This window comes from Ambystoma mexicanum, chromosome 9 (genome assembly GCF_040938575.1).
Source record: "Ambystoma mexicanum isolate Mex_15411 chromosome 9, UKY_AmexF1_1, whole genome shotgun sequence".
Lineage (NCBI taxonomy): Eukaryota > Metazoa > Chordata > Amphibia > Caudata > Ambystomatidae > Ambystoma > Ambystoma mexicanum.
Genome location: NC_090931.1, coordinates 817,956,627 through 817,979,016, shown reverse-complemented (window position 1 = coordinate 817,979,016; position 22,390 = coordinate 817,956,627). Strand labels below are relative to the sequence as shown.

General features: G+C 44.9%; 1 protein-coding gene across 1 annotated transcript in view; it reads right to left on the bottom strand.

The window, feature by feature from the left end:
* The window catches only part of LOC138488653 (ras-related protein Rab-5B-like), a 565,143-nt gene that overhangs the window by 160,360 nt on the left and 382,393 nt on the right, over positions 1–22,390 (bottom strand). Inside the window, exon 3 of the mRNA XM_069615820.1 lies at positions 4,313–4,464. Coding sequence (XP_069471921.1) covers positions 4,313–4,464 — 152 coding nt within the window. The remainder of the gene's footprint in view (positions 1–4,312; positions 4,465–22,390) is intronic.

Below are 22,390 nucleotides of genomic sequence, written 5' to 3'. Positions count from 1 at the left end.
ACATGAGCACTATCAGCAACCTGCCAAATGCACGTGCAGTAGCAAAGGAAACTACTGTACAGATGTCCTTCATTAGCATGGATCTGCAGAAGGTAATTGACAATACTCAAGCTCTGGTTGAGTGAAAACAGGTAATTGCTGGAGGGGAGGCTGCATGCAACAGAGGGCAGTATTGGATTATGGGACAGCATGAGATCAACAGAACACTGAAGACTCTGGTTAAAGTTTGACACCTTTACTATACAAAATGAGTGGCTGGAAAAGGCCCTGCTGGGCTGGGTGAAATTTAAAAAGGTTGGCTAGAACAGTGTCAATATAGAGATCTGAAGTGCATACAAAGGGTGGGTTCTGAACACTACGTAATGTCTGAGACCAAACATTTAGCACATTGAATCACCTTTTGGTGTATAGGCGATTATATAAATACCCAATAAATAAACCTGAGCCTTAAGCAAGACCTGGTCTCCAAGTCCCAAATGCTGTAGTAGTCTCAAGCATTGAGGTTCCAATCTCCCAGCCTTACACAGCTCTTAGAATGAAGAAACATCCAGCCCTCTTATTTAGGTCCTTACACATTGATGCATGGTCTAGATAAGGATACACTTTGACTCCAGGTCAACGTCTCAGGCTACTGAAGGTGGCTGCAACACATGCCTACCAGCAAGTACATATGGTTTCCCCTTGTTTTACGGAATTCCTGCAACTGTAAACAGCAGGCATTTTTCCTAACTCGCTGACTGGGTGTATGTCAGACTGAAGTTATTCTAACCCACCAGCCACAGGGTGCCCTCCTGGGCTAGAGCCGACAACAGGCTCTGCCTCTCTCTCTTCTACCAGCATCTGGGATATAGGTCATAGCTGGCTAGCACCACAACCTCTCACCCCCTGTGGTTGTTGGCCCCTGCAGGGATGTGGTCAACAAGCCATGGCAAGCTCTCTGCAGAATTCTCTCCTCACTGACTGACTTAAGTCGGTGGCTGAGCTATAGCTCTCGGTAAACTGTGGTTCCTTGCTCTCTCCTTCCTTCTTCCTCCTACTCATTGTGTTAGGGTAAGCATGTCTGCTACCACCAAAACATTGTCTCTAGTTGAGAGGTACTATGCAAGAACCAAACAATACCAACCAGGAAGACTGGTTAGATAGCAAACTAGTGAGCACACAAGATCAGGGTGAAACCCACCCAAACTCACATCCAAGCTCTGGTAGCCACAACTGGAAAACAACGTACAAGACACAGGAAAAGGAAACCAAGAGGCCACGTATCAGCACATGGAAGAACCAGACACAACAGCAAACCGGAAAAGAATTGCCACAAACAAGATGCAGAAGATCAAGGAAGAGAGTTAGGGAAACAGTAATGCAGAGCACAACCCACTGCATGTCCCTAGTGTGACAATGTTCTTAATTGGTCACAAGACAACCAGATTATGGAACCAATTTATTAACATTTTAACAAAATACAAAAACATATCAAAGATAAAACATTCTATATATATATATATATATACACATATACACATGAACCATAAAGTGGGAAGGAAAGAAAAAAATAAATACATACAAATTAGGAAATCCCAATAACACCAACCAAGGTCATAATGAGTGGAAAAAGAGCATCTTGAGGCAAACAAATGAATTCCAGATTCCTTCTATAAGGCACAGCCTACCCTATAATTAAAAAATCATAATACATGTGTATTAACATTACTGATCTTTAACAATTAAAATGAAACGTAAATGTCTATCTTTGTATGGGCCTTCACGATACTGGATGCGTGATTAGGTCAAGTCAACATCCAGGAAGGCCTTCCAGATCTCATCAAAAGTAGGTCTCTTTTTTTGCACTGAGTAAATCACACTTTCAACATTGCATGTACGATACATCTCCAACCAATTGTTTTTTGTCAGAAAACCAGTAGATTTTCAATTACGCAAGATTAGGTTGTCCAATTTTATTGTAGAAATGACAAAACAAGTCAATTGAGGGTCCAGGTCTAAGGGTGATCCCTATATCCTTCCCTCATCCTAAACAAAGGGCCACCCACCTCCCTAGCCTAGACTCCCACCTCCCAAGCCTATCACCAGGTGACCCTTTCTGCCTCAACTAGGCCCATTATAGAAAGCCCTAAATCCTGTAGCATCATATAACTACCACAGTGACTTTCTAAATGACCTAGTGGGGTAGTCTCTTTGCCTTAATGCCCATCCCCCCGATGGCAGTCTCTCAAACTCTTCTTCACTTTCGGGCGTGAGGGGGCGAGTCTGATGTTGATAGGGAGGAGGTTCCTGAGTCTGAAGGGCGTAGACAAAGAAGGCCTGTTTTCAGTCTTTTTTCCCTTCCTTTAGTTTTAGGCCGATGTATAGAGGTGGAGAAAAGAGAATTCATTGGTGGAGCCAAATCAGGCGGCCTGGCTATGTTCTAAGGGCCAAACATGCGCTGGCACAGCAAAAGAACCATAAGTGACTTCCTGCCGCCTAACTTCACGATACAAAACTCATACATGGCCCACCCTGCTACAACAAAAGAACCTCATTTGGCTTCCTGCCTCTCCACCAGTTTGCATTATGTAAATGGCTAATATAAGTTTATGGAGCAACCGATTATAAACTCATATGAGTCAGACTTTCTCTATAAACAGTTATGAAAAACAGCGTACAAAATTGACCCAGGAATGGGGGGTGCACAGGTGAGTATGGGTATTGGTTTTAGGCAAAGCTAGTGGCTAAGAAGATACCTAGGAGAGATGACCCACAAGGCAGAAGATGCAGCAGAACAAAAGCTGTAATGGAAGCCCGGATGAACCTATCAAGGGTCACGACAGAGGCAATGGCTGGAGGTTTCCTAAAATGTCCCATTATGGAATTGAAGCGGAGCAGCAGTAAGTCACTCAGGTTTTCAAATAAGGAAGACCAGGAGGGATCTCCAACCTTAGGCACTTCATCCAGAAAGATATTAGCAGGTGTTGATCAACGTCCGGCGAGGAGGAGTCCAGCGAGAACATCCAACTCAACCAGCTAAGAAAATGTCAAAAAGCAAAGGAAGAGACCTTGATGGTAGTCCACAAGCAAGGAGGAGCAGGATATACAGCCCAAATGAGGTATGGCCATGCTAGGGCCTTCAGCAGCCAATCAGTAGTTTCATGAAAGAATCAGCAACGAATTTGAGGTCTCTCAATAAAAACCCATTCAATCATGAGCTGGCCTAAGCAAGCTCACCTATCACACTCCAGGCAGCACACAGACTTTTGCAGATCCTAAAAACCATCAAACCCTACAAACCATCAATGTGGGGGCGCCTCAGGCACTCTTACAGTGCTTGTGGATGGCCAAAAACGAAACGGTCGGAGCAGGGCTTTAGGAATACCATATAGGTGCATTGGGCTACTAATGCTGTGAACGGGAATACAACCCTGGTGTAGCCAAAATCAAATTTACAGCTGCCATCAGCATATTCCACAACATACTTTCAAGCCCCCTGGCCATCCCTCTCATTCGACCGACCTGCAGTTTTGGACCATTCCCCACAATCTAGATAGCGTGCAGAGCTAAGGGATTGTATATAACGCTGACTTGGCTTTCACTTATCAAATTAAATATCGATTAATCAGACACTTAGGGCTGGCAGCTCATATTCTCAGCCACCCAACTCCCTTGGTACAAAGAGTTGGATGGAAGATTTCTCCTCATTTAAGGCTCCACCTTTTGGAATGCGCTTCACCTTCACATCAGGCTCTAGAATAACTTCCTGTGATTCCACAGAAGTCTTAAACCTTGCAGTTTCCTCTGAGACTTTCATCCACAGATACAATGATCAAGACAGCAATGGCCTCAGTACACTAGCCGTCCTGAAACCAGATCATTGACACTCTTGACCAAAACCCACAGAGAAGCAGGTGGAGCTGTAGAAGAAAATATTATGCACAAGACATCTACTTGGATTGTGCTAATCTGTAGGCAGGCCTAGCAGAACATCCCCCCCACCAATGTACTCTTGTGGTTGTCGGCACCTTACAACATCTCTTCAGTGCAAATAATTCTATAGACATACTTTAAAAGAGAAGTGTGCCAATTTTCACATTGGAAGTTAACAAATGTTAACACAGGAGATTAAAAGAGCAGGAGGGTAATTATAGAAATGCTTAATCTTGTGCACTTGAGGTAGAACATGATATTATGCGTTATTGTCAAAATTTCAAATCGGACACCTTGTGAGACCAATCATTTGAACACACAGGTTAATTACGTGAAGTACAGAGGGCTACGGTTTGGAGCAAACAGCAGAATCTACTCATAAGGTCTGGCATGTTATTACCGGCTTTGTGATATCAAAGACAACAATTGCAGCCTGGGCACCCCGGTAGTACATCGGTGCCAGACTGTGGTACCGTTCTTGTCCCGCAGTGTCCCAGATCTCAAACTTCACTGTTGTGTCGTCCAAGCACACAGACTGGGCCAGAAATGCCGCTGTGGGGGAGACAAAGGCAAAAAATTTGAGTCAGCCCCATGCAGCATATTGTGATTTTACATACCATAAACAAAATCTAAATTGTGTAGCACTCTTAATTTAGTGAGGGAGGTAGAGAAGAAGAGATTGATGCCACAATCAGAATGCATGGATTTCTTCTTTCAAAAGTTGTGCAGGATCAGGATCCCCAATCTCAGAATTCACCAGAAAGTCAGCACTCCGATACACAAACTGCCCTGGTCCCTTCTCCAGAAAAATGTCAAGTAAGCAAATGCCTACCTTTGCAGCAACATAACACTTTAGTTTGCTTTGCTGCTCTGTGATTTTAAAGGGAGAGAGTGATTAGGGAGAGGGGTAGCGGTATGCAATCTTCATACATGACTTCTCCAACTCAATACAGTATGGAATCTTCATAGGTCTGCTATTTTTGTTGAATGATATCAGGGAATATAGGCTGCTGTGAAATGCTTTGATAACCATGAATATGAGCAGGCATATTGCAATCCAATTGCGATTATTTGTAAGTTTTCAAATTTCCCTGGGGTAGAGACTGTAATGATGATACAATGGACAACTTAGGTAGGTAATAGAAATAGAAATGCTGCTTTTGGCTTTAGTATTGGGGTATACACTGCACTCCCTTGTAAATAGGGTTTGTGGAATTAGTTGTCAGTAGTGGACTAGTTGTCGGTATTAGTGGTGCAGGGGAGAAGAAGCGACCCTGGCACATGGGCTGTTAACACATGCAAAGCAAGATTAGAAAGTTCCAAAGGTGTGGGAACTCCCGTCCCCTGCACACTGTCTCAGGCCGTAATCCAGCCAGTTTTTGCTTAAATATTTTTATTAGGAACAGTAAGCATATAAGGCTTGTACAACAAGTAAAACAGCATATAAAGGTAAAACGAAGACCATGTACGTGATATAACACGTAATTCGCCCACAGCAAATTTAAACAACATAGGAACCTCATATGATATAATATATGCTATGTCCTAATGCATAAAATCAATTTGGAATTAGCTCATAGTAGTATAAAGCATGTATCATAAGCATAAAAGACGGACAGAAACGCACAGGACTAACATGAACAAAAGGAGGGGAGGGGACAAAAAGGTATTTACCAAGAAGTATAATGACAGCACATTACGATCCTTTCCATTAAATAGGCATTGCGTTTTCCAAAAATTCTAGAAATGGCAGCCACTTTAATGCTTATACTGTAAGAATGAGGACGTAGCATTGCATTTTTCCATTCTATGACTATTACACACAGAATTCCACTATATATTAAAATGTATACACTTGAGATCTTTCCAGTTGGAGGTGACTTTCTGGATTGCTATAGCAATGAAGAGTTCAAACAGCATTTATTTTTATCAATAGCAGGCTGAATAACTTTACTACCAAGGTACAGAGCAGTAAAGGAAAAATTTTGTTCTGCATAAAAAATAAGCTTGAGAGTTTTCCAAACCTTTTCCCAGAATGCTTTGACATGGATACAATCAAAGACAATATGTCTAAAGGAACCTTGAGTACAAAGACAACTCCAATCATTCTGAGAGTCTCCACCCCTGAAGAGAATTAGTGGGGTGATAAAGGCCCTATGGTGGAGAAAAAAAAAGTGTTTGAAGTAAACTTGCTGAGACAATAGCTTTGGGTATATTCTTCCACACAGAAGGCCACACTAGTTGGGAGTTCGTTAGCGAACAATCTTGTCTCCAAGCCCCTTTATATTTGAACTGAGTTCCATCTGTTGACATGAATATACACGTTTTATATAACGTGTATAACATTGGGGCTTGACAGATGCTGTAGGAGCTTGATAGATGTCAGCATTACAAAGTAATAAATCATAATTTTCCATAATAACATCGATTAAACTAAAATATTGCTGCAAAAGCGACACTGATGCATGAAATCTGATTTTGATCTCAAAGGTAAGAGGAGTACCCAGAACTTACAACTGCCCAACATATTTAATACGAAGAGAAAGCCATGGTGTCCAACATATAATTGTCTTGTTGACCTTTATGAGGGGATTCATCCATATATATTGTGATACAAACTGGGATCTTTTAGTAATCAACGGGAATAAATATGATCGAATATACATAATAGAAACATTAATACTAGTGCTAGTAAAGCATCTATTGTTGCCTTTAATGTAAGGATAGTCCATAAAAGTATGGGGGGGAAGACCATCGCTCTCTCTATAAGAAGCCAATTGGGCACATTGGGATTAGTGTGAATGAACAACAATTATGCCTGTCATAGTACAAAGGACATGTGATATTTTTTTATAGTCCGGGAAGCCAGCTCCACCCTCGGTTCTAAGTTTCTTGAGCTTAGATAGTGAAATTCTCAGTCAGTTTCTTTTTCCCCCAGAGAAATCTGAATACAGGAGTCCAGAGATTTGACGAAAGATACAGGGATGGAGATAGGAAGCATATATAGAAAGTAAAGTATAATAGGGGAAACCATCTTGATAGCTTCAAGTCTACCCCACCAAGATAGGAAGAGTGGGGACCATATATTGGTGAGTTCCTTTATCCTTTATTGTAGTGAGATATCACTCGTCTTTATAAAAAAAACTTCCAGGTGCCTTGTTTTCATGAAGCAGCACTCAAAGGCTATAAAAAAGCATTATATATAATTAGCCACACACATGTAAAGTTCCTGGCAGCAGTGTGCCAAAAAATACCTTTAACTTCAAGTCTGTGTTTAAGAACTGGTAGACTGACCCTTGTTGTGAGGGAAAGCACTTCCTAACGTTTAGCTGAGCATCCTCACGGCGCCAGCCGTACCAGCTGACAGGACTTGTCTGCTTCCTCACAACGCAAGCTCCCTGCCGCAGGCCGCACCTCCAGACATTCACGCCCTCTGCTTATCTTACTTCTCAACAGAAGCCTGCCATCGATGCACCACACACTCTTTCCCTAAATGGCCCGAAGGTAGGATTATAGGAACTTCCTACTGCTGTAAAAGCACATAATAATTTAGCTGGGATGGGAGGTCTGATTCAGGCGGCCCTCTGCGTCAGCGCTTAGCCTGCCCTCCCCAGCCAAACTGTTTGACCTTTAATTCAAAATGTACTTCTCAAACGTATTCTATTTATACAGGGTTAAGCCATAGGTATGATTTTTCAATTTAGTAAAAACAGTTAAGAAATGAACAAACGTAAGCAATACCAAGATTAGAAAGTTCCCAAATTGTGGGCACACCCGCCCCCTGCACACTGTCTCAGGTCTTAATCCAGCCAAACTGTTTAATCTGTAATTGAAAATTAATTTCTCAAACGTGTTCTGTTTATACAGTGTTAAATCATAGGTATGATTTTTCAATTTTGTAAAAACAGTTAAGGAATAAGCAAACTTAAACAATACATTCTTTTGTTCTCCAAATTGTTTTTTCTTTTAATGAGGTACCCAACGCATTTCGAGCAGGAACGCTCTTCATCAAGGGTTCTTATAGACAAAGTCCAAACTGTGCTTTAATAAAAAGAAAACATTGTTTCAATGGACTATTACTATTGTATGCGGTCAGTCTTGATCTTACTGTATTTTTTTTTACAAAAGCAAGCCCACATTAGTTAAACTGTTTGTACATAATTTCAGCCATCCAAACCCTGATCAATGATCTTGTAAATCAGGAGATGTCGGCGATGTGCCATAGTGGGGTGCCCCAAACTTGCATTTTAAAATAATGATCATCCGATTTGTCACCATTGCTACAAAAATGTAAAGAAACCCATTAGATGCTAGTAGATGCCATCAATGTAAGTAAAGCAACAATATCCTGTCATAATATGGGGGGGTGGTCTCACCTTGAATTACTGTTCAGGAGATTGCATATCATGCATAGAGTGAGGGGTGAGCCGAGTTCTTAATACACGGTTTTGTAGAACCTCCGTCCTGTAAAATATACATAGCCGAGTCTAAGTAGTTTAAAAGGCATTGGAAAGAATTAAATTACGGTAGTCAGGAGGGATTTACCGTGGCATGTGTGGTCTGCCTCTATTATGTATTATTGGAGAGCTTCTACCCTCTGTCTGGAATAGTTGATGGTCGTGGGTCTGCCATCTAAAATGACAATATGTGTTCAGGCTAATAAAGATAATGCTAGAATATGCCATGTGTAGAATATAGGGACAAATCAACTAACTTACAGTCCACAATGCCAATAAAAACATTTTTAAATAAATAACTTACAGTCCACAATCAAATCCAGCGTGGAAACATCAACGCAGTAAAGGCGATCGCTGCGTTGCTAGGGATCGGGGTTACTATGTACACAACTAGCGTATGATGCGATGACGCCACGACTGCGGATCGTGCCTGAATATAGGCTACACGGTGTACAGCCTTGTTAAGATGTATATATAACTGCCATGGCAATGTTCTAATCATCCCTGCAGTCCACCTCAAGTGCCTGTTTGCCTCAGTTGCGGGTCTATAGAGGGATGTGTCAATGTCCAGCGCTACTCGGAATAAATCTGTGTACTGCTAAAATGTGCCACTCTGGTAACAGTCACATTGGTATTCAGATAGAAACATGGCTGTAAAGCAGTCTTAAATAAAAGGAAAGAGGTATCCGAATTGAGAGAGTTTCAATGGGCGGTCACTCTAGGAAGATAAGTGAAGTCCTTCTGTTGAAAGGGATATTGATCAGGACACTACGTTCTACAACCAAGTTGTCTGGCACTACTACAAGACGTTAAAACTATCTAGAACTAGACCACGATCCCACTGCAGCAATAATGTCCCTCATTTCGGACACTGTAGCAAAGGCTGGGGAACTAGAATGGATAACACCACACACAAGAGAATTTCTCATCAACAAACATCCAATCGTTGCTGTTTTCTATGCACTCCCGAAGATTCATAGGAATCCCATTGCCCCACCATTTAGACCAATAGTGGCTGTGACGGATAGCATATTTAACCCTTTAGGAACATACCTCGATGAGGCACTACAACCGTTGGTTCAAACCACCTCCACATATCTCAAGGATACATCCCATTTCCTATAACTAATTGGGGAGTTACAACTATCAGGAGAGGAGATGATCCTATTCTCACTAGACGTCACCAGCCTATATACCTTGATTCCACACAGAGAAGGCATAGAAGCATTAGTATGGTTTCTCCTGAATCATGAAGATGTGACTATCAACAAAATACTTGTCATTGAATTTATTAACATCATCCTCTACAATAACTACTTTCGATACGAAGGCAAATACTTTCTACAGATCACAGGAACATCTATGGGATCACCTGTGGCTCCAACTTACGCTAACATCTACATGTACCACTTTGAGACGACTCATATGCTCGGTAACGAACTCTGGGGGCCTAAATCATTTTTCTGGAGAAGATACATTGACGTTTTGTTCACCATCTGGAAAGGCACTAGGTTAGAACTACAGAAATTCTTCGAATACCTCAACCAATGCCATGAACGTATTAAATTTACAATGGAAGTGGGCGAACCATCTTTACACTTTCTGGACGTTATAATGACTTATGCCAATAATGAGCTGAATACCACCATATCGTAAACCCACAGAAGTGAACAACACCTTACATTTCGGAAGCTTCCATCCTAAACACCTCAAAGAGAGTCTCCCATACAGTCAATTCCTTAAACTTAAGAGAATAGTATCGAACACTAACACTTTAGAAGGGAAATACAAATTGATGTCTGAAAGATTTAAGAAAAAAGGCTACCCACCAGAAATCCTAAACAAAGCTATCACAAGAGTGGAGAGTCAACCCAAAAGAAGAATTTTTACAAACCAGAACAAAGAGGGAGAACAAGAGGTTGATCTACACTTTACATTTTTCTGCACAGACCCAGCAAGTAGCACCGATTATTTTAAAAAACTGAAATGTCATCAGATTAGACCCACTGCTCAATAGACGGTTACCAGAATCCCCCATGTTATCCTACAAGAATGGAAAGAAGCTTAGGGACTCACTTGTTAAGGCCGAAAGGAACAGGAAACCAACACAAACGGTATTACACAGACAAAAATCAGGCACCCTCCCGTGCCTCAATTTCCAGCACTGTTCTAATGTCATAAAGGGAGATAACATTCGCCACCCCCACAAAAGATCAGATGACGCCATTTTGCCACCCGCGACACCAAGAATGTGATCTGTGCCCTTGTGGCATATTCTAGGTAGGGCAGGCCATCAGAAGAGTGAAAGATCGATGGACAGAGCACAGGTCCTACATCAGAATAGCAAAACTCGTCACCCATCTACAGACATTTCAAGGAGGCCAGACACACACTGACCCAGATGAGTTGCGTGATATTGGAAGTGATCCGCCCACTACCAAGAGGTGGTGATCTCATGAAGAAAACTCACACAAAGGGAACTCTATTGGTGTCACGCTCACCTGGTCTTCACGGGGGCGTGCTCGTGTGTGTAGGTTGTTGTCTGTCCTGATGCTGCTCTGCTTGGCTGGTGGTGCTAGCTTGCGTCTCCCATTAGTCCTTGCTTCAGGAGATGTTAGCTTGCAAGTCGAAACAAGATATTAGCTACCGAAGGGAGCTGGTCAGTGGTTTCACCTCCTTCCGGTCTATCCTTCACTTCTTCTGGCTCACCTTTGTTTTTTAATGGGCGAGCTCTCAGTCCTGCACACTCTGGCAGGGGCGCGGTTCACAGCCTTTCCTGGATCGAGTTACGTCACTGATCCAAAGGAAGTTGCTGAAGTAGAAGGCCCGGGAGTAAGCAGTTAAGTCTCTATTCCAATAACTGCTCAGAATGACTGCCTTTAAGTCTTTCTGTTCAAGATAACTAATGTCCGTTATTGTCTTACAGGTGCGGCGTTAAGCGACCTTCGGATGATGGATGACCCTCCTGACAATGATGCTCAGGATTCCTGCCGGTAAGTATTGCGCTGTGCTGGGCGCGCAAATGTTCGCCTCTGTAGCTTTCCTTTGCTAGGTGCGACTAACCTGTTTGTCTTTTTCTGTTCAGCAGGTACAGCGCGAGTCCAGAAAGAAGAATAGAAGATCCGTGTAGCGGTGTCGAGCTGCGGCGCGCTGCTGAGTGAAGAATTGTCCGATGAAGTTCCTGGAGCGGGCCGATCAGGTGAGTAGTTACCCGAGAGGGTGCTTTCGTTCTGTTCTGCAGATGCAGTGGTCCGTGGGAAAGCAGGAGATGAGATCTGGATGCACTGCAGGTAAGGCCTTCAATGCTTAAACTCCTGTTATTCTCTGTTCGCAGGTGCCGATGGATGGAAGACTCTGGACGGGCGTGGCAGAAGGAAGCAAGAACTGATCTGACACGTGAGCGTTACGCTGCAGGAGTGCAGAATAACGCGAAGCGTGTTCAGATTGTTGGGTGCGGTTTAAATAGCCTTAAATAGTAGTTCCAAGAAAATAGTCCTCTTCTCCGTATCCCTTCTCTCAGGCAAAGTAGTTCCAGGCCACACCCTGAACTGAATGGCTCAGCCTCTCAGAGCCAAGTTAATGGACCATGTAACTAACACCTCCATAAGCCTGGCGCCAGCGACGCCAGGTCTGAGTCCAGGTGAGCCTGGCTGGGGCCTGATAAGCCCCCAAAGGGGCCAAAGTCCGGGATGGCCCCACCAGTTTCAAGGTTTGGGTGCCTGCACCATGACAGCTGGATTTATAATTTGGAATCCATCAATTCCTTAGGGATGAATGAGGAATACTATTTAGGTCCATATCTCTAGAATACCACCACTATTGAGTGGACCATACACTTAACAGTCACAACAGAGGTGTGACATATGGATCTCAGGATACATATACCCTATGACAACCCAGTGTTAGCTGCTGGAGGTATAATAATCATAATATAACTGACCAACATACTAGGACCTAGCCACAACTCCATAGGCGGTGTAATGTGAAGTTGTAAATAGACATACTCCTGTTAGGTTCAGAGAATATGTGCACATACATTTTTGTATCTTAACTCATATGTAAACAGAATTTCCAATGTTCAGGTTTCATTGTGTACGTTTCTGTATTAGAACGTTTGAACCTCTCTGTAAAATCCATAAGCCTGATCAATCTGCCTTTCAACAGAACCTCACTTATCTTCCTAGAGAGACCGCCCATTGAGGCTCTCAATTTGGATACCTCTTTCCTTTTACTTAAGACCGCTTTACAGATACGTTTCTAACTGAATACCAACGTGAATGTTACCAAATTAGCACATTTTTTACAGCACACAGATTTATTCCGAATAGCGCTAGACATTGGCACAGACCTGTATATACCCGCAACTGAGGCAAACCTGCACTTCAGGTGGACTCCAGGACCATTAGAACATTGCCATGACAGTTATACATACATCTTAACAAGGCCGTACACTGTAGTCTGTATTCAGACACAATCCAGTAAATTGTGACGTCATGACGTCAGACGCTAGTTGTGTACATAGTAACCCCGATCCCTAGCAATGCAGTGATTGGCTTTCATTGCTTGCTGTTTCCAAACTGGATTCGATCATGGACTGGAACAGTGGACTTCTCCCTACATTCTACACATGGTATATTCTAGCGCTATCTACATTAGCCTGAACACATTGTCATTTTAGATGGCAGACGCACAAACATCAACTATTCCATCCAGACATAGGGTAGAAGCTCTCCCATAATACATAACAGATGGCAGACCACACATGCCACAATAAGTCCCTCCTGACTATTTCATAATTTAGTTCTTTCCAATGCATTTTAAACTACCTGGACTCGGCTATGTATATTTTACAGGACGGAGGTTCTACAAAACCGTGTATTAAGAACTCGACTCACCCCTCGCTGTATACATGATATGCAATCTCCTGAATAGTAATTCAAGGTCAGACCATCCCCCCCAGGTGGGGTCCCATATTATGAAAGGATATTGTTACTTTATTTACATTGATGACATCTACTAGCATCTGATGGGTTTCTTTACATTTTTCTAGTACGGGTGACAAATCGGATGATAATTATTTTAAAATGCAAGTTTGTGGCACTCCATTACAGCACGTTGCAGACATCTCCTGATTTACAAGGTGATTGATCAGGCTTTGGACGACTGAAATTGTTATGTACAAACAGTATAACTAATGTGTACTTGCTTATGTAACAAATTACAGAAAATCAAGACTGGCCGCATAAAATAGTAATAGTCCATGGAAACAATGTTTTCTTTTTCTTTTTATTAAAGCACAGTTTGGACTTTGTATATAAGAACCCCTGATGAAGAGCGTTCCTGCTCGAAACGCGCTGGGTACCTGATTAAAAGAAAAAACTATTTGGAGAACAAAAGAAGGTATTGTTTAAGTTTGTTTATTCCTTAACTGTTTTTACAAAATTGAAAAATCATACCTATGACTTAACACTGTATAAACAGAACACGTTTGAGAAGTTAATTTTCAATTATAGATTAAACAGTTTGGCTGTATTAAGACCCGAGACAGTGTGCAGGGAACGGGAGTGCCCACACCTTGGGAACTTTGTAATCTTGGTTTGCTTTTGGCTTTAGTGCCTATTGTATGGTGCATTGACAAGACTTACCTGACCAAAACCCAAGTTAATAGTCCATAGTGAAGTGGGGGCAGTTAATACGCGTGAAACGTAATTTAGCGCACCCAAATCACTAGCGCAACCACTCTAAGCACAGAAATGAAAAGGCTGTGTGCTAAGTTGCCAATAAACATTTTTATGTTCCTGTATCGAGAACTAAATGATGAGTGGTAGAATATAAAAACCTATTTCAGAACAAAGAGGATGTACAGTTTAACATGTCCACCATATCCACCTACAGGGAGTGGCAGGCAGTGGGAACAAACAAGGCTCACTTCAAAAAAACAAAACCGGAATGAGGGAGCACAAACTATGCAGTTCAGTCAAGAGGAGTCAGGAGGAGTCTTGCGTGTGGACCAAGGAGAGAAAGAATAAACCGATATGGAGCAGACACAGAAAATACAAGAGTAGGTTGTGAGGGCCATGCACCAGTAGGAGAATGTGGTGGCAGCAGGCAAAAGCTGTGGACTTTAAGTCATCTGAAAAGTTATACAGAAAAGAGACAAAAGGAGACGTGTGGCGAATAAAGAAAGTACAATGTTTGGGAAGAAAGCACTTTAATAGGGCACGCACGCAGGCCAGAGCCAGCCGTGACAACAGGTACAAACCACCAACTGCCATACCCCCCAGCCCCCAACTGTCCCCCGCCCAACATTTTATGACTGTGTTCCAGAGCGCACTGCAAGGGGTGCCTCGTGCCATGGAACACAACATCGTAACACATCTGCCTTTCAAGAAAGAATTAAGAAACAATCAAGCACAGAAATGCAAGTAAGAATCAATCAGAGAAAACCTAGTTTTTAAACTTTTCTGGGCAGCCAACATTGCGGTCTCTAGAACCATGTCTAAAATTACATGAATCATCTGCCACTGCATTGCCACTACTCTGGTCAAACGCTCCAACATTCAAATGATCTTGTCCCACATCTTCAGCTGAACTACTAACAGATTTATTCACATGCCCCCCCCTTCTCTCACGTGCGTCATCTCCACACTCCCCTCATCGCAGAACACATCACCACCACCACATTCCATTCCAGGCATCCCATACCTCCCGTTCAACCTGACAATCCTTTCTTTGTTCCCCCATCCATTTTTCCCAACTTGACAGGACTTCAACTTGTGTCTGTCACAACTTCTGGAGTGGAATACTGAGACTCCCCCTTGACTACTTTGAATGGTTTTTTAACCCGTACAACGTCAACCACCAGGATATCATTATGCATGGCACTCATACGGTTATCAAAAGCAGCCTTGCTCTTGTACTGAGAATCCAACACCCTCTGGTGTATGCGGTCAACATCAACAACAGGAAATCCCTCACGTAACAATTGCCCAACCCAATCTTGCACCAACTTTGACCCGGCCTTCCTACCTCTCAACAATTCAAAAGGAGAAACACCAGTCACACCGTTTGGCGTGGTCCTGTATGCCCACATTTCACACATCACTGTCTGCACCGGTATCTGGTTAGCAATTGCCCACTGAATGCAATTTTTCACAGTCCCGTTTACCCTTTGTACTATAATAAAGTTACTCACCGTAGTGACTACCTTACTCCTAGTCCATAGTCCCCTTTCCTCCATACTTATGGGACATTCCTCTGTCCTGTGGGACGGGACCGGAACACTTTGTAAAAAGCATAACATTTTTCAAAAAATGTGTCCTATTTTTACGCACGGCCGTAACCTCGCCCTCCTTAGCTCCGCCCAGCGCATCGACCATCAGTCCTTTTCTATCGCCAGGTCTATGACTTTTAAGCAATAACAGAAGAAACTTTTTAGAGGGGACGTCGGGTGTATGGAGGAAAGGGGACTATGGACTACGAGTAAGGTAGTCACTACGGTGAGTAACTTTATATCTACTCCTACGTCCCGTCCCCTTTCACTCAATACTTATGGGAGATTCCCTAGCACTTCTTACAGGAATTACGGGTGGATGGAAACTCCTTATTGAAACAGGCTCCTAAGCACAGCTTGACCGAACTGAGTATCAGCCCTCGAGCTCATGTCCAGACAGTAATGCTTACAAAAAGCCAATGGGGAGGCCCACGTAGCTGCTTTCGCGATGGTCTCCCAGGGACTCAGAGGGATTCCCATGGTCTGTCCTGTGGCGACCAAAGATCTGACACCTGAAGATGATCCAGCGTCGCACCCCAACCCAGAAGGGAGGAATCCGTTGTGACAGTCAATAGTGGGCAAGGGTCCTGGAAGGGAGCTCCCACCGGCAGACTGTTGATAGACGACCACCACAAGAGGTCCGCCCTCATGAATGGTGGAACCAGTATCATTTTGGAATCGGGGTCCACTGCTTGAAGCCATGAGCTCCGAAGAGCCATCTGTGTCCGCCTCATCTTGAGGAGAGCAAGAGGAAGAGGCAGCACGCACAAAGCCATGCGTTCCAGAAGCCTCTGGAACCACCAGGCCGACTGTATAAACACCTGACACGTGGCGAACAGATCCGCCATTCTGTCCCCAGTCAGGTACACTCTGAAATGGATCGTGTTCCAACGAAAACCCAGGAAAATCAAGTCCTGAGAGACCGTTATGGAGGATTTCCGCCAGTTCACCGAAAGCCCAAGGTGGAACAGGAGCTGTAGGAGAGACTGAAGGTTGCTCGAGGCTTTCAGTGGATAAGGACTGCGCAGCAGCCAATCGTCCAAATACGGATACACATGGATACCCTGTAGCCAAAGATGAGCTGCGATGACCGACATCTTCGTAAAGACAGTGCCGAGCTGAGACCAAATGGGAGCAGACGAAACTGGAAGTGCTCCTTCCCCATGGAAAACCGTAGGTATTTCCGATGCAGGCTCCAAATGAGGAAATGCTTATAAGCATCCTGAAGGTCCACCACGCAGAGCCAGTCGCCGTTCAGTAGAGAGGACTTTATCTGACAGGGGGTGATCATCTTGAATTTCTCTTGGGAAAGAGAAAGGTTGAACTGGGAAAGGTCTAGGATGGTGCGCAGGCCAGCCTGGTTGGGTTTGGGCACCGTGAACAGACGCGAGTAGAAGACCTCCACCTCGCTCCCCTAGAGGAACGGGTTCCAGCACCTTGGAATCCAGAAGCTTCTGGACTTCAGCTCTGAGGGAGGGCGTCCCCGACTGCTGGAACGGAGGATTGATGGGTCGGGTAGGGGGAAGGATCAAGCGGAGGCCCGCACGAGCTACTGACAAGACCCACCGGTCCTCGGTGATGGTCTGCCAAACCTCCCAGTGAGAGACAATGCGCCCTCCCCACTGGTGTCTCGTGCGAGCGCCGAAAACCTTCACTTAGCAGGCTTCTCAGAGGCGAGACCCCCAGAGCCTGAGGAGGAGGCCGAGGACCGAGAGAAAAACCGGCCTCGCTGCTGACGCCGATGGGAGTTTCCAGCTGGAGGATCGCCTCGGTCTTTCGATCTAGAAACCCCCGAAAACCAGAGGAAGACCGAGGCTGCCAAGGCGTTCTCTGAGCACTAAAAGGTGGTTTTACCAGAACAGACAAAGATTTGGCCGTCTGAGTGCTGTCCTTAGTTTTAGTCAGCTCTATGTCCGTTGACGAATGGAACAGTTCTTTGCCGTCAAAAGGCAGGTCCAGAACTTTATCCTGAACCTCCTTGGAAAACTTTGTGGAATGAAGCCAAACCTGACGAGAGGTGTCCACGCCAAGCATGAGGCCCCCTAGCCGAGGTGTCGACATGATGCGCTGCAGCCTCATGCATATCCTGCGCCAGGACTCTGGCATCTGACAAGCCAGCCTTAAAATCATCCAGCTTGTCCGCAGTAATGAACTCAAGTTCCGACAGACCTTTCCACATTTTCTTATTTGCCCCCGCTAAAATGAGCTCTGCGTGCGCCTGGCGCAACTGCAGGGCCGAATTAGCAAAGATCTTCCTCTCCAAAGAGTCAAGCAGCTTGTCCTCTTTGGCCAGAACCTGAGCCGCCGCTGTAGATGACGCTGAAGCCGGTCTGGATTGAAGTGTGGCGGCCGCCACCACTGTGGAGGAAGTAAGCAGGCAAGACGCTAAGGCTACCTCCTCTGAAGTATGAAGCCTATAACGAGCGTCAATCTTTTTGTTAATGTGCAGTCCAGAGTGTGGCTTATCACAGACTTTGCGGACCTCGGCCAAAACGTCCTTCTGGAAGAACAAGCCGGTGCGCTCCTGAGGAGACAAGGTGAATGCCCATGAAAGCACCCCTTCTTGCGGAGGGCGTGCCTCAGGTACTGGAACATCCAGAAGAGTCATGTCCAGTACCCGGTCATGGAACGACCTAACATAGCAGGGCTGGTCATCGCCATCCCGATCCCCTTGCGTGTCATCCAACACGTCCGGATCGACCTGCGCCGCGTCTGGCTCTGCCGAAGACTTGTCTATAGGAGACAAGGGTGGCGGAGGCGGAAGGGCTGGAGGTGGGCCAACTGGTAAAGGTGGAACAGCTGCCGGAACAACTAGTGCTGCAACGGAAACCGTCGGTACAGAAATCGGCCCAGGAGGGCAGATTTCCTTAAAAAGACCTCTGAAATATTCCTTCATGGGGTCAGAGTGCATAGCTTCTGAAATTTTCCGAATAAGGCATCCTCCACCGAAGGCTTAGACACTGTGGCAGGTGGAGGCCACTCATGAGAGGAATAGCTCTAGGGCCGCAAGGGAGAGGGCTGCCAAGAGCCCTTCACCAGCCGGGTTGACATAAATCAATTGCGCAGACGCCACAGGGATCGAGATCTGCTGTAGTGCTGTAATGGCATCCGAGCATTCCAGTCATAAACTGGACGAAACTGTGCACAAGGAAAACGCTCTTCACATGAAAAAAATGCTCCCAGCACCCAACGCCGATGGCGTAGGTGTAAGGGAAGAGTTCAAAATGGCCAACACATGGGAACGGGCCCCATTTTGTCATCAACGTCTGAGGAGAACTTGTCACATTTGTGGGTGAGGCAGGGGTCTCCACAGACCGGTTAGGGGTCTTGACTTTAGCCTTGACACAAGGAACCTCGGCAGAGCCGGTACTGTGTGGCCTAGGATGTTTCTGAGACATACTACTAGCCAAATTAGCCTCTGAAAGAGGAACCTCGGCCACACTGGTAACAGAGGAATTATGGTCAGCGACCTCACTCTGTGCCCCCTCAACCGAACCGGTATCCCCACTATTATTCTTGATGCTGCCGAAATCAACAGCTCCCTCTAGGTGACAGTAATTTATGCGGCTTTGAAGCACAGAATTCTGAAGATCAACCTACACAGAGGAGTTTATTGTAAGTCACTCTTTATTTATTTATTATTTATTCAAACTTAGCGTTGATTCAAATAAAAACACAGGGTAGTAACCTCCCCTATGTGTGTTCCCCTTCAATAGGATTCCTGATAAAGGGTAATATAGAAGATTCCCTTTAACTTCAACTCTGGGTTCCCAAATAACACATTTCGACCACAGGTGGGTGCTTCTTTTGTGGCATAGTAATTTGGCCATCACCTTGCAAACAACTGAAAAAGTATAGACCGTTCCAAAATGTAATATATGTATTATTTATGTTTTTAGATGGCTTTTCGTACAAGAAAAGGGTGAAGACTTTTTGCTTCCCAAAAAATCATCACTGTCCTGAAGATGGCCCAATAACAATTCTGTAGACCACCGTAGACAACGATGGTACTATTATAAGAGGCCGAAACATATGTCGACCTTTTAGAAAAACCAACTGTTTTTTCTGATGTCATGCATGCTATTAACAACTAATATGCACAAAGACAATGTAAATTGCCAAACCCTTATGTTACAGTACGAATGAATTAGTATGAAAGGTATGAATGGTGTATGAAAAAGCCGATAAATGCATAGTTTTTTTTATAAAAATGTGTTTTTTTATCAAATTATTAAAATGATTTATACTTTTGTAATTTCACAGTCTGAGTCTAATAATTAGCATCTTCAATAAGTACTCATTGCAGATTCATGCAATAGTTTCTAAGCACCTCAATCTGTGTCGTCGATAGACCTTAGAGAGAGGGGTAGTCAGTCTGTTATGTTCCTTTTCCTGTTGAGAATCTCCCCGTCTACAGACTCGACCCCCCGATAACAAAACATTTTGGGAGTACCCATTACTATAACTCCCCACTACAGCGGGACCGATGAGGAACCCTCACCGACAAGACCTTAAAAGGCCTCTCGGTTCGTCGGTCACCTTCGCCTCTGATAGAGGAACCTCAGACCTGAGTCCGGCAACAGCTCCCTCACGAGGAGCCTCAAACCTTGGGTTGGCACAGAAAACCTCAATAGAGGCCTTGGGGCATGCCTCGGTGCCTGTATGAGAAGCTCCAGACAAGGAGACCTTGAAGCAAGCTCTGGTACCCACTGCCTCAGTTGAACTGGGCCATTGACTAGCCCGACAGGATTGCAATCCGGTGTAAGCAGGCCCCTTACGGAGTCCGCGGAGAAAACTCTGGTACTCTTTTTACCTCAGGGGAAACCCCGGTAACAGAGCTTTTAAAGCCCCTTTTGGACCGGGAAGACCCTGAGAAGGAGTCCCCCGGTCGGGGTGCCTTAAAAACTAAAGAACTTACCGGGAGTCTCTTCTTCTCGTCGATGAAACTCTGAAAATGCAGAGGAGGAACGTGCTGAAACACCTCCTCCGACCGCTCAAGACATTGAAGTGCCCAGACATAAAGGGAATCGTAGTAGAAGCATGAGTTCAACCGGTGGTACGGACCCAAACACTCTAAACAAAAAGGATGGGGATCCGCCCTAGCGAAGTGTCATTCGCAGGAAGAACAAACATGAAAATGTAAAGTTACGGCCGCGTGCAGTACCCCGTGTAAAAAGAGAAGGACACAGTTTTTGAAAAAGGTGATGCTTTTCACAAAGTGTTCCGGTCCCGTCCCAGAGGACGGAGGAATGTCCCATAAGTATGGAGGAAAGGGGACGGGACGCACGAGTAAATGGAATCAGGTAAGGATTTGGCTTATCCTACACAGTTCAATAAAATAAGGCCAGAATGTAACCTGTTGCTTGCTCCCTTATTCAGGTGTGGAGAGAAAATATGAAGTTCGGGGAATAATGCCTCCGGCGGTAAAATTAGGTAAGTCTATTGCGATGAGAAGAGTTCCCCTTGTTTGTCCCTTTGTCTCACCTTGTTGTCCTTTTGTTCCCCTTAGGGACCGGGGTACGGTGAGGATGCAATGGAGACTGCGCCGACCCGTGAAGAGGAATAGTACCCCCGGCGGTAATCAGGTAAGTCTATGGCGGTAGTTACTATTGCCTCTGTTTATTCCCTTGGCTCACCTTTGCTGTTCTTGTGTTCCCCTTAGGTGCCAGAGTGCGGCGGGAACGTGCAGAAGCATGCAGTGGATCGTGAGAATGCTGGGAAGGCCGGTGAGTTCAGCGTGGCGCTGCAGCAGGCGAGGCGGCGTGCATAAAATGCTTCTTTCTTCCAGCTCGAAGGCGCGGTGTATCCGGAATTCAGTTAAGGATCGAAGGTTTTGCTCTTATTCTAACCTTTTCTCCTTCTGTTCCTCCCTTTTTCTAGGAGCTGCAGACTCGAGGCGGGCGTGGCAGAAGACTGGATGCAGGCTTGCAGACACGGTGAGCGTTACGCTGCTGGATTCAGAATAACACGAAGCGTGTGCTGCTCTTCAGGCGTGGTTTAAATAGCCTCCAAAGTAGTCCCAGGTAAGTATTCCTCCCCAGCCCCACCTGAGTAAAAAAAAAAAGTCCTTGGAGCTCTGCAGCATGGTCTGCATCAGGTAAGCTTGCAGCTTGGTCTGCATCAGGTAAGCTCTACTATATGAGCCTGGCGCCTATGGCGCCAGGACTGACTCTCCAAATGAGCCTGGCGCCTATGGCGCCAGGACTGACTCTCCATATGAGCCTGGCGCCATAGGGGCCAAGACCGCACCCAAACAGCCCCTAGCAGGGGTTTTTGGGCTTGCTCAAAATGCCTGCTTCCGCGGTTGCTGGACCTGGTCTGGTTCTCCGGGGGTAGGCATCATGACACCTTTCCACCAAGTCATTCCCCTGGGGATGGCAAAGAGCTGTGTGCCAACTTTTGATTCCCATCTCGTTTAGAAATCTTTGCATTTCACTTGGGGTAAATTGCACCCTGTTATCAGCCACCAACATCTTTGGGGTCCCTTCTCTTCCAAAAGGTTCCCGGCGATACTCAATCACACCTGTAGTGTTGGGTGCAGCAGAAATTCACCTCACACCACCTGGAATGATAATCTACCACTACCAATGCGTAATGCTCATCTGGGGGCAACAAGTTCATGGGACTGATGAAATCCACAGCTAATTTGATACATGGCACATTGGGCCAATCTACAATTTGCAACGGCACATTGCGACACTGCAATCCTTTGTCAGCTGAGCAACACACACCACAACTACCAACTAAC